Genomic DNA, 13,097 nt, shown 5'->3' on the forward strand with positions numbered 1-13,097 from the left:
CACAGAGCCTTCCTCAGTTGCAGCTGTGGGAAATTGTAGAGGGGGGCACCTTTCTGCTTATCAAAGCCCATCTCCTCACTTCAGATTCATCTGGAGTGACGCATTCCAATAACAAAAAGGAGATGTCAGCAGCACAGAGTGGCACAGCCTCTCCTTGAAGAGAATGAAGCCACTCAGCACCGGTAATGGGGCCCACAGAACCAAAAAGCCCAGCGTCCCCGTATCAGCCTGTGCAGAGCCCACCGGAGCCTTCCCGGATAGGCGGAGTTCAGCGCCCGCAGCACCGCGCCCGCATCCCGCTGCTGAACTCACACTTTCCGTGCGAGAGAAGTTACCACCTGTGGGCTCCGCTCGGTGCCCGCCCGGAATAGACCCAGCCGCGTTTAAACGATCTCCATTAAGAACGTGAGCGCAGCTCCACAAATAGACCCGGGCCGCGGCGGGGACAGCCCCGAGTCCGCACGGAGCCCGCGCGGCGCCCCGAGCCGAGACCCCGCGGGGCAGCGGGCAGCACCGCGCAGCTGCGCCCCGCCGCCCCCCGGGCACCCGCAGTCCTTCAGGGAACCTATCCCCGCACCCCGGGACTCACCGGCGGCGGCGGCCTCCAGCAGCGCGGCGGCCCGCAGCAGGCAGTAGTAGCGCTCCATCTCCCCCGCCGAGGTACCCCCCGGCGGGGGCCCGGCCGGGGCCGGCGCCAGGGCCATGCCCCGCGGCAGCGCTCCCCCGCCGGCCGCGCTCCGCCGCCCCGAGTCCGAGCGCCGCCGCCGCCGAGGCGGGGCTGGGGAACTGGGAGCCTCCCCTGCCCGCCCCGAGCCCGCCCCGACGGGCCGCCCGCCCCGCCTCCCCCGCCGTCTGCCCGGCGCTGCTCCCCGCGTCCCGCCCTGCTGTGTTGTGCCCGGCGGTGCTGCGTCGCCCTCGGCCGTGCAGGGGCTGCCCGCGTCGGGAGCGCTGTAGCCCCGAAGGTGCCCGGGGCGCGCAGGCCGAGCGCAGTCGTTGTTTCTCATTGTCATGCCTTCTGCGTTTCCTACTGCAAGTCTAGATTTTCACTTCATCTGCTTCTCTTACTCCCATCTCCAAAACAAACTAACAAACAAACAAACAAGCGAATGAAAACCCAAAGTGCCATGTTTTCATCCTCAGTCAGCAGTATTTTAGAAAATTCCTTCAGCAGTACTAAGAACTGTGCCAGCAGTAGTGCAGCCAGCAGGAGCAGCTGGTGGTCATCCCTCCATACTCAGCTCTGCTGATGCCACACCTCAGTGCTGTGCTCAGTGTTGGGCCCCTCACTAGAGAAAGACATCGAGGTGCTGTGGGGTGTGAGCAGAGATGGGCAATGTGAGGGGTCTGGAGCACCGGTCTGGTGGGGAGCAGCTGAGGGAACTGGGGTTCAGCCTGGAAAAGGGGAGAGTCAGGGAGAGCACATCATCATCTACAGCTCCCTGGAAGGAGGTGGTGGCGAGATGAGGGTTGGCCTCTTCTCCCAGCTAACAGCAATACTACAAGAGTGAATGGCCTCATGTTGCACCAGGGGAGGTTCAGGCTGGATGATAGGAAATACTTCTCAGAGAGAGTGGTTGGGCGCTGGCACAGCTGCCTGGGGGGCGGTGGGGTCACCATCCCTGGAGGTGCCCACAGAACGTGGAGATGCAGCACTGAGGGATGTGGTTAGCAGGCAGTACTGGTGGTTAAGTTGGATGGTTGGACTAGATGATCTTGGTAGTCTTTTCCAACTTTAGTGACACTATGATGCTATGATTCTAAGCCATGCACGGCCGCATCTGACCAGCACACAGCACCCACCTGAGCCAGCAGTTCTCATGTCCCAGTGCCGAGGTTCAAACGATGACAGCTCATTGCCAACAGCAGCCAGAGCTGCTCAGGAAGCCAGCACAGAGAGGTGGATGTTCCTGTTTTTCCAAAACAACCTTTTAATTACGCTCTTTACTATAATAGCAGCCTTTTTCCAACACTACAGCAGCTGGGGCTATTAATTTAGGACCCAAGGTCTAAGGATGGTAATATGGAAACACCATATTTCAGCAGCCTTTGTCCCTCCATGCACTGATACAGAATTTTCCAAGGAAAAACCACCCACTCAGTCAGCACTCTTTGTTACAGCAGATCCTCACTCAGCTGGGTTTGAACCATTTTCTGTCTGGCCATAAGGGGCATTTTGTACAAGAAGGAGAAAGAGTTCATGTGCAGTTACTCATCAAAAAAGCCCAATTCAGGGGCACAGCAGTAAAACATAGCTATAAAACAGCCACGCGCGAGGCTGTGAGCGTGCAAAGGCAGCTGTGCTGCATTCCTCTCATATTCTTATCACAGAAAGGCTGCTTTCCCTCAGCTGCAGCAGCTCACGCAAAGTGAGGCCCCTCAGAGCACATCACACAACGGTTTGGGCTGAACGGACCTTGAAGATCCTCTGCTTCCAAGCCCAGGGCACACACCTCCAATTGGGCCACGTTGCCCTCCTGGCCTTCCAGGGATGGGCCTCACTGCTCTCAGAGCAAAGCATTCCTTCCTTCTACCTCTTACACATCTCCCCTCTTTCTGTTCAAAGCCATCTCCACAGCAGAGGTGCTGTAGCCCCCCCAAGCACCCTTCCAGCTTCCTACAGACCCTCAAAGTTTCTCTGTGTCTGCCTCTGTGCAGAGGGCTGGACAAGGAGGTGAGCGTTGGCCCAAAGCCTGCGTGTCTCAAGGCTGTGCCTCCTGGTGACAGGACCTCCTGTGGAGATGGTTCTGAATAAACGAATCAACTATTTCTCCCAGCACATATTTTATTCTAATTCAGGGAAAACCTATTGCTACAGAGTATTTTCCTGGCTTGGCCCAATCCTAGCCCCTGGACGGCCGCTGCAGGCACACTGCTGTGCTGCACAGCATCAGCTCTGCAGGTTCATCTCTGCACAACAGATCCTTGCAAGCTGCCGACTGTGAGCCCAGCCACAAACCCAGCCTTTCACCTCCACACCCAGACTCTGATGGACAAAAGGAGACAGATTTAATTTTTAGGGTGGTGCTGGGATGTGGAAAACCTGAGCCAGCTGAATGTCATCTGGAGCCTGCCCAGCCAGGAGGGACCCTGGCCACACTGATGCCAGCTCAGCATGCCACTGCTTCCATCAGGACTGGGATTTTATTTCACCTGCTGAACCAGTGTAAAAAAGTAAAGGACTCCCCCATGCTCTCCCCACATCTTTTTCTCTGCTTGAGCCAGGCTATATTGCTCTAACCCCTGCTTTTGGACGGAGCACACACACACACACACATGGGTGCCCACACACCCTTCCCGCAGGCCACAGCATATTTTCCAGCTCAGCAGGTTACCAGCAGACACGGTGCTAGCAGCAAGCTCCAAGCAGAGAACAGAACAGAGGTTGGCACTGCGCACACCATGGGTGCAAGCACACCTCCAGCCCTCCTGTCAGCATCCCAACCCTCAGCACAGCTGCCCTCCTTGCTGAAAACTGCCTTACAATTGCAGTAGTACTCAATCTCCATTTTAAGGTGAAGTGGTGCACAGATGTTTTAAATGCTAATTTGCAGCTTGGTGGAGCACCACACTCGCTCTGACTACTCGCCTGCAGCCCTCCAGCCAAGTTTCACTACCATTCCACATCAGCTATGAAGAGGCTCAATGCGTGTATCCAGTTTCCAATAGTACCAGCTTCTTCTTAAAGGTTATAGTTTGTTTTAAATAGCACAGCCATCTGTCCCGCAGAGCCTCATGGGAGCTGGAGAAATCAAAGCAGCCAAAACAGAATTTTTCACACTGGCTGTCAGTTTTCATTACGAACATTTCAGCTTGGATCAGACACGTGTCCTAAGAAGTATGCGTTTGTCTTGTGCCTCACACCAGCACCACGAGACCTGCTGGAACCAATTGCATTAGTGGAGTCTCATCCATGGAAACAGCTGCCCTGCACTTCACTAGCTGCATGCACCTCACCAACCACAAAATAACCCTCATTTACGTGTTTCTAGCCTTTGAGCTCAAAAAACAGCAAAAAAAGTGAAATAAATAACAACAGAAGTTAATTTGTTCCGAGTAGCCATAACACAGAATCAATGCAGAGCATTAAGAAAAAATCCTCGTGCTGTTACCAACAGCACTGCCAATACTGTGCTGACAAAAACAAGGCAGAACCAACCAGTGGTCCCTCAGCACAGCATCACTGCGATGAGCCCAGCCCAGCCGTGTCAGCATCTCAGATCTCCTTCAAAATCCCCCCCTGTGGTGCAAACCGCAGCCAGGGAGGCCAAGGAGACAAAACAAAATGTTGTATTAATCAGAACAACATACCAAAGTTTATTGATTACTTCAAACATAAGTTTCCGTAATGAAAAAAGAGCAAGTTGCATTCATAAAAGGTAACATTCACATTCAGTTTCTTTTATATAAAGCAACATAAATGTATAAAATTGCATTAAAGTGAAAAAAATGTAAGGTCGCAGTCCTTCGTTTTTTTGCAAGAAGCTGAAAATGTATCTTCTCATTGCCTGTATATAATTTACACTTTGTATACACTGCATGTTTGTATGTAAAAAAAAATCCATAGCTGGGAAATCGGATGAATGGTGCAGTATTAGGTAAGGTTTTCAACAGTAAGTGTTTATACAAATTCAATTTCAAGCCTGTACGCAATTCCAAGTCATTTATAATATTCTCATGACAATTAGGATTAGTTTTTGACAACCAGCTATGACTACACCACGTTTTTCCATTATCACATTACATTTTTAGAGGGAATCTTCATTACTTTGCTTATCTTTCAGTGTCACTAGCCAGTGAATAAACTTCAGGGGATTGCTCTGAAGACCCCCAGCCGTTTTCCTTCAAGTTTCCCCACCGATAAGCCTGTACTGGCCTTCCAGCTCCCTAATGAGCACCGTAACAGTGCAGCTCACCTTATGGCATCTGAATAATGATCACAGCATTACCACCACATCACTGCTGCTTCCCCGTCCTGCTGGATGATGCCCTCCAGCTGGTACCACCACCTTCCTTTGCCTTCTCATGACTCCAGCATAGATTTCCTGTTTCTCCTGAAATTTCATGATACATCCACAACCAAAATTTCCATTCTGCTCTTGCTGCTAAAATAGGGTCAGTTCCTCTGCTGGTCTGTGGAGCTACACCTGTGTGCTAGCTGGAGATCCAAGCCCAAGAAAACCTGCTTTTCCCCAAAGGAGCTGCTATTCATAACATTTCCCATTAGTACCAACTTACTTTTCAGCATGCATGCCTTGGGAGTTGGATGCACAGCAGCAGCAGCAGTTTGCTCCAGACTGATATCGGGCACTCGGAAATGACAATAGAAATTTGGTTCCAAGAAGGCTTTATCTCAGCACAGCCTGCAGCCATCGGCCTGGTGCAGTGGCTTTATTTGGACAACACACGTCCGTGTTCCCCCTAACCTAACAGCAAGGCTTCCAGCTGCATCTCACAGGAAGAGAATTTGACCCAAGAAGAACACAAGATAAAGCAAACTGAGAAGCGGGCTGTCAGGCTTGGGACCACCAGGGCTTGGAATGGTTTTGAATCACAGGAATTGCATTTTTCAGCGCCTGTGTTTTAAAGGTTATGTAAACACAAGTCAGCAACTGTATATTTAAGGAGAAAGGTTAGATTTGGCATATAGAGCATCTTCATTGTATTCATCGCATACTTGATCTCCAGGCACCACGTTTTAGCAGTAAAAGTTGAGAATCGGGCAAGGGCTGCAAGTTGAATGGTAGGTCTGTGAGACGAGCTAGAAAAAAGGAAAAGAAGAAAAAAGCTTTGCCCATGGGACACATGCTGGGAGCACAGCTCCTGGCTTGCATGCAGCAAGGGGTGGAACTGCAGATTAGGCAGAGGTGACCGCGCTGGCGTTGGGCTGGTGCAGAGTAAATAATACAGCAGACCTGTCCATGTCCTGCAGGGCAGCCCCAGGGGCTGTGCATACCCCTCTGCTCCTCGCACTTGCAGCCCTCTCCCACACAGGCTGAGTCCTTGTGTATGCAGGCATGCCTGCAGCTGATCCACATCCTGTTTTCACAGCACAAAACATGAGTTCCGCAGCCAGACAGCACGAGACTTGATTCTTCAGACAACTAACAGTCCGTTCTTTAGCAAAATCTGAAGAAGGGAATGATTGATCTGGCTAAAATTTATCACTTCTTCACACAGAAGCGAAGCAGAATCTGCTGCAGGCAGAGGTGAGTGAGCACTCACCACAGTATTTCCACGGCAGCCCCCACCAGGGCCAGGGGCAGGCAGTGCAAAGAGCACCTTCCCATGCAGGGTGCTGGAACGCAGGGCACTCCAAAACTGCTCAAGGCTCAAGAGAGTGAAAAAGCTGCTTTTTCTGGACGTCTGAGAAGTCTGAGCGTCGGGCACCTCATCTCTGCTGCACCAACCTAAAGGTAGAAGTCCTTGCTAAAGGTAGATTTAAAAAGAACATGCCAATTAAAAACCAAATTAAGTGTAAAATGAATCCACGTATTCCTTTTATTTTAAAACCGACTTCTTTTTTCTTAGTGCAAATAACTCAAGATGCAGTGTGATGCCCACAAGTTCACTGGCACCATCCACGTCCCTGCAGCTGGCTGAGGACACACTGCCACCAGAAATCCGCAGCATTTCAGCAGCTGCTCACTGCATTAATGTCAGCACAGCCACAGCAACCAGGAGAGCTGGGCTGGAAGCGTGGCACAGCCCAGCATTCAGGCTCTTCCCTCCCCATGAAATTTCCTTTCACCACAAGCAGTCCCGGCACGTTTCCTTCCTTCACCTTTTGCCAAGAGAAAGCCCGGCAGCACGGAGGAGCAAGCAGCTGCAGGAGGATGCCCAGCACCTGGGCTCAGAGTCTGTGCTACTTCTTTGGTCAGGCAAAGCAAGAGGCTTCGGCAGCTTCCTGCTGCTCTCGGGCAGAGCTGCAGCGGTCGGAGGAAGCCCCCGTGTGACGTGGGGAGGCATTGCTCTCACTCTGATCATGCTGCTTTTGAAGAATTCCAAAAGATGCTTTCTCAGTCTCCAATTACATAGACTTCTGAGTTGGCAGAATTATGTTTTTCTTTTCTTTTTTTTTTCTTTTTTTTTTTTTTTTTTCCAGGGGGGAAGCAACAAGACCAAAGATGAACAGCTACTGTGGCCAGTGCCTGGCTACTGCTTTGTCAGCATGGCTGCTTACAGAGCTTGGTAATACTCAACAGAACCGGTACATTTTCCTGCAGGATAACAATTGCACTATTTGGATGGAGCATTTTAAAGTATCCTGAGAGGATATCTTTCTGCCAGATTAGTAAGAGCATCTTCAGTCTTCACATAACCATTCTCTATACGTTTGTATGACACTAATATAGGCAGATCAAAGATGCCAGTCTGCAAAAATCAGAAGGAAAACGCACATATATTGCAATTGTCACATTCCCAAAACCACAGTAAGCCTTTTGGCATATTTTAGAAAGGAGAAAACAAATAAATAAAGGGAGAAGAAGAATGATTAGCCCACAATAAAAGTGCCAAACCTCACTCACAGCCGAATGGGAGGGTGAAGTACTCTGCATGGGCTGCAGAAGGCAGCGTGGAGCCCAGCAGCACCCAGGCTGAAGTTTGGCAGCCGTGCAGCTGCTTGCTGCCCTCCCTATAAAGTCGGCTCTCTGCAGGCTGCCATGTGTGCAGAGGGAGGGGTTACAGAAAATCCCCGTGTTGATGTTTGCAGCTGGCAGCACGCAGCCACATCACGTCTCACCTGTAGGCTGTGAATTCAGTCAGGCACTTTTATTTCTCTGCAGCAAGAAGGCAGCTGGTGGCTTACTACGATGTTTAGAATGGCATAGTAGGATGCTCCCTGTGTGTGTAGCTGCATACAGACACAGAGCCATGCCTGCTGTACGTTATGCTGACATACAGACAGGTACACACTTAGTTTCAGTCTATTCAGATGAATTAAAATGTACTCATTTCTATCTGACACAACAGCATGCACCATAGAAAATGGGATTTTTATACTATTCAGATGCAATTTTGGAATCATTTTAATAGCTTAGACTTGAATACTCCACTGCAAGTACATCAGCGCTTTTACAGCCCAAATCTGTTTTCTCATGCTGTTAATGTTAGATCAGAATATTGGCTATACTGAAGGATATGCTTATATAAAGCAAAGTGCTTTGGATTGAGCAGATCTGTGCACATACAGGATTCTGAAGAGTAGGACACGTCCCCAAATTAAAATGCATCCCAAGCACTGCATCTCCGTATCACAGACAGGTGCCCCACACCAACAATCAAGAGGATTACAAGAACCACAGCTTAATTGATTTGGGGATTACATTTGGTTAATCAATGCCTTTTAAAACCATCCCAACTCCTTAGGGCAGGGTACCTGTTACAACACATTAGACTCATCTGAGAACGTTCTTAAAAGAAGTGGTGTGACAGAAGGTCTGGACGACTTGGGCGCCTTCCTACTGCTCTGCAACAGCGAGGCAAAAACACTTGTAGCACATGTGACACGTTACCCTGCTGCTGTCCAACAACAGCAGACACACTCACGCTTCTTGCAGCCAGCTACGCCGTTCCACACGGATGTAACACCACACGCTCCCTAAGTACCACCGTGATCATATGGGCTGGGTTTTCAGTGCAAGTGGCACCGCTTCCCAAATGGTTCCCTTCAGGCTTTGAGGTTTATACTACAGCTGCTTTCAAGGAGGAGCCTGCCTTGATCTCCTCACAACTGATGGTTTTGTAACACTGAGTGACAGCAGGGATGCGTTGTGTTCGAGGTGCTCGGCCTGCGGGAAACCCTCTGTAGGCAGCAAGCCAGGGAATGCCACTTGTGGCTTAGTGCTTGTATACAGAACAGCTGCAGTGATAACAGAGTTATGTACAGGGCAACTGGGGCACTTGGGAAGCTCCTCTGAGATCAAGCAAGCACGAGCTGTTTGCCAAATCATCCAGAAAACAAAACAGAGCCCACTTTGCTCCATGCCTTGGAGGAAGTAGCATCTAGCCCTCTAAAACCAACCTAAATGATGTAGCAGCACTGATTTCCATGAGCAGGCACAATGTGCCTCATCTGAAGGGCCGGGGTAAACCCAAATTTGTGAGCAATGCCTGCCTGTGGTTCCCTGAGCACCTTGGGGATGCTGGGCACGGAAGCACCACCTGCACCCATGTTGCAGGTGCTGGGCATGAGCAGCTCAGCCCAGCTGGTGTGCACCCACAGCAGGGACCAATGGGGGAGACAGACAAAACACTTAAGCAAAAGATTTAAATGAAAGCAGTAGGCGTGGAGGAGAAAGCAAGCTCTTGCCAGGTGAGCAAATCTAAACACAGGTTTTTTGAGCAGCAATGCATTAGAAGGAGGAAGCAGAAGAGTAAGCAGCACATACTGGCTCAGAGGGGAAATCACCTTATTCACTCCAAGAAAAGCTGTGATTGCTGGAAGTTTGAGAAAGCATGAAGATAGTGGATGTTCCTGAGGAAGGAAGGCGCTTCGTTACCTAGTTCACAACAGCACAAAAGACAGAAAATTGCAGTACAAGACAGAAAGGCAGAAACCAAAGAAAATAAGAATGCGGCTTGCAGTTAAAAACAAACAAACAAAAAAAAAACACAACAAAAAGCCCCAAAACATTTCCACGTAGAAAATTTAATTAAGAGTGAGCAAAGCTGGCACTGTCATACAGAAACCCAGTCCCCTACAGTTTAAGAGCAAGCTCCACAACCTGGCTTCGGTCCATGCCCTCCTCCCAAAGGGGACCTGAACTCTCATGGTGTGGGCTCACGAAGCCAAATGAGTGCACTGATCTGGCTTTTCATTGAAGGCTCCCCTTGGGAAACTGATATTTGTTTTCCAGTGTTACAGTGAGGAGTCTCAAAAAGGGTCTTGATTTAAAATTCCCTACCTGTGCTGCAGAGCTTGGTATCTGACAGCTGACACAGACATCTAGAGCTGGCATCTGCTCCAGGCATTTTGTAAAGCTCTCACTTGAAATGTACATTTAAATAAGGCTCAGCCTGTCTTTAGTTTAGTATGCACATGCAAAGAGACTTTTCTAGCTGACACTTACTGTTGATTTACAAAATGATTTCACAAGAGCCTTTTTAAACACATTTAAAGCACTCTTGAAAGCAAGTATTTTAAGTGGGAATGGATCTGGCTAAGAGCTGAAAGCAAAATGGGCCTCTAAGAGCTCAGCTGGGTTTCAGTAAACCCCAGATCCCCCTTCTGGGACAGAGACCTCAGACTGCCCTATGGCTGCAGCTGACAGTAAGTCATCCCCATCCTGCCCAATTTAGAAACTGTCAATTCAGATACTACTGAACTGTACTTAAGAGGAAGGGAGAAATATCATGGAGCTGGGAAGAATTTAGCTGCAATTGTTTTACCATCTGTACTGCTCTCAAATTCAGTAGTTTAGGTGGTGGCGTTTCTGGTCTTGCAGATACATATTTTACTTCACTGACACCGTGGGAAAGTTGTACTTTAAAGATTATGAGGGAAAAAGAAACTTTATGATTTCATTGGATATTTCGAGAAGATAAGCTTGATTAAAAAGTATAAAAGAAGCAAAAGTAACAGAGGAGACACGTGGCCAGAAGCAGCAGAACCCCTTGCAGCCACACTGCTGGGCCTGCTCCGCCACTGCCCAGGGAAATGCAGAGTGGTGCCTGGAGGCCAGCAGTGGCAGGCAGCACCCAATGCAGAACTTGCTGGAACCACAGCAGGGAGAGGAGCAGGAGGGAGGCGAGCGGACAGAGCGACAGGGCATGGCTGGGGGGAGCAGGTGCTGCCTGGGGATGGGTCTGCAGGGATGCTGCCACCTGGGGATGCTGCCCGAGGGATGGGGACTGGGTCATTAGGGGGTGGGCACCTCCCTGACCAGCTTCCCCCTGGCACCTGCAGGATACAGCCATAGTGAACGTCTTGGGTATACTGACACAAAAACAAGCAGCTTGTTTCAGTACTAAACACAGTGGTTTGGATCAGATTGGGTTGGTGAAGGGATACTGTGCAGACAGCAGTTTTCCATTCCAGTCTACACAACTAAAGAAAGGCACTCGTAGAGTCTCTCTTTGCTAGAGATCTAGGCAGTATTTTTAGATGAACTTCTTGACATCTCTGGCATGTGAACGAGCGAGATGAGACTCTAGAAAGCCATCCTTGAGACATGAATGGCACACAGTTCATCTGGTGCTTAACAGGAGAGGCCTTTGTAAAAACACTGTGCAATATTTCATCTTGTTCCTTACCTGATGACTTCTCTCTTTTATACTTTTTAAAACTATTAGAAGAATTTCTGGGAAAAGGCTGATAAAGATCAGCAGAATTATTGCCAGCCACGTGGAAACAGAAGTCAGCATGTGAGCAAATACAAAATACATTCTTTGTTGTTTCAAGAAAGGCCTGAAAAAGAAAGGATACAAATAGATTGTGGTTAATACCATCAGCCCCACGTGTTTCCCAACTAGGTCAGACTAGGATCAAGGTGCTGGCACTAATACCTCCCAGCCAAACACAGACAGGCACAGGCTGCCCACTCTGCTCCCCATCCATCTCCTGCTCCCAGCTGTGCCAATTCTGGAGGGCTGTCAGCAACCTCCTGGGTCTCCTCTAATGCTTCTCCATGCAGACTTTTCACCCTACTTCTCAGCCTACCCACTGTTCCTCCCTGTGGCTTTTTTCTCCTCCCCAGCCAACCACTACGAACTGCTGATCTCAGCCCTCTTATAAGCCCTGACCCACCTTTACTGCCAATTTTCAAGACCTCTCTCAACAGCAAATTGCCTTTTCTAAGTTTCTAAGGCCACAGCTACCTCCTCCTCCCTGACCCATCCACCTTTCAGTCCTTTACGATGCTTGCTGCCATAGCTCACATGCTCCATTTTTCTTTCTCCTCTTCTGTTCCTTCTTTTTGTATCACCAGGTTTCTCTCCACCATGGCAGCACTAGAATATGCCATCTGATGATGTAAAAAAAACCCAATCCTCATTGCCTATTGCTACTATCTGCTGTGCCTGGCACTCAACATCAACACATGCTCATCATGGTCACGAACACTCTGACATCTCTATAAATCTTCTGACAGACAAAATGAGGGGAGCTGCAGTCACATTCCTCACAAAGAACGTGATGGGCATCCCCTAAGAAAGTACCACAGAAGGAAAAGATACTTGCCAAATGACTCCTCCCCAAAAGAACGAGAAAAACACATAGAAGGCAAGGGAGCCCCAGATCACAAAGTGGTTCATCCACGTCCAGAATCGAGTGTCTAAAGCTAGCTGTGTAAATAGAACAAAAAACAACACCAGGCAGAACAGGTATTAGAAGCAGCATGTATTCAACTGCACCCATGTTTCCTTTCACAGTAAGGCTGCAGTCTTCCAGTCAGCCACCTCTCTGCATATGTACACCAGGGAAATATTTTCAACATGGACAGACTGGAACACTAGTGACAGGGAAACAGTTTCCAATTGCAGCTGAGAGTTTTTAACAGAATAAGCTTGATACAATCTCTGATGCTAGAAAGACTGTGTAAAGGTTGCAGTCACTGCAACTGCCTTCTGCCACCACCTGCTGTCCTGAACCAAACATAAAAGATCTTTTGTAAGGCCTGATGCAAACTGTTCATTCTGGAAAGCTCCACGAAACAAAGCAGTTTTGCTATGCTTGTTTGACAAATGTACTTTTCTGACAAATGTTCTTCTCACGGTGCAGAGCAGCAGCTGAAACAAGGTGGGCAAACCCAAATGCTTGGTTGTTCTCAAGCTTAAAGCCAAGCAAAATAAAATAAAATGCAATCAACTGGAGTACTCAGAAGAAGGCAAAAAATATGTAAATAATTTAGCAGAACATAAGCACTTGTGCATAAGCACACTCTGCATGGTCAATAACCCAACAGTCAATAAGCCACTTATGTCCTGCGTGTATGGCAAACAGAAGATGGAAGTGCTGGGAGGAAAGGTATTTATAAAAGCATCTTGGGCATGCTTTGGGAGCATGGGCCCCTCACTGCAAGAAAGATATTGAGGCCCTGGAACGTGTTCTAAGGAGGGCAACAAAGCTGGTGAGGGGTCTGGAACACAGGCCATATGAG

General features: G+C 49.0%; 2 protein-coding genes across 8 annotated transcripts in view; both read right to left on the bottom strand.

The window, feature by feature from the left end:
- MCF2 (MCF.2 cell line derived transforming sequence) overlaps positions 1-704 on the bottom strand; it is a 48,786-nt gene extending 48,082 nt beyond the window's left edge. The window contains exon 1 of one of the 2 annotated variants that reach the window (XM_042824832.1): positions 590-704. In XM_042824832.1, coding sequence (XP_042680766.1) covers positions 590-704 — 115 coding nt within the window. The remainder of the gene's footprint in view (positions 1-589) is intronic. The other variant, XM_042824833.1, reaches the window with a different exon arrangement.
- A 3,581-nt stretch (positions 705-4,285) lies between these two features.
- The window catches only part of ATP11C (ATPase phospholipid transporting 11C), a 51,143-nt gene continuing 42,331 nt past the window's right edge, over positions 4,286-13,097 (bottom strand). For 5 of the 6 annotated variants that reach the window (XM_042824783.1, XM_042824787.1, XM_042824785.1 and 2 more), the window contains 3 exons: positions 12,179-12,282; positions 11,254-11,407; positions 4,286-7,371 (listed from right to left, as the gene is read on the bottom strand). In XM_042824783.1, coding sequence (XP_042680717.1) covers positions 7,255-7,371; positions 11,254-11,407; positions 12,179-12,282 — 375 coding nt within the window. In that variant the 3' untranslated portion in view covers positions 4,286-7,254. Of the gene's footprint in view, positions 7,372-8,377; positions 8,468-11,253; positions 11,408-12,178; positions 12,283-13,097 lie in introns of all 6 variants that reach the window. The other variant, XM_042824786.1, reaches the window with a different exon arrangement.

This window comes from Centrocercus urophasianus, unplaced genomic scaffold (genome assembly GCF_019232065.1).
Source record: "Centrocercus urophasianus isolate 14NV4802_14NV808 unplaced genomic scaffold, USGS_Curo_1.0 seq_24, whole genome shotgun sequence".
Classification (NCBI taxonomy): Eukaryota; Metazoa; Chordata; class Aves; order Galliformes; family Phasianidae; genus Centrocercus; species Centrocercus urophasianus.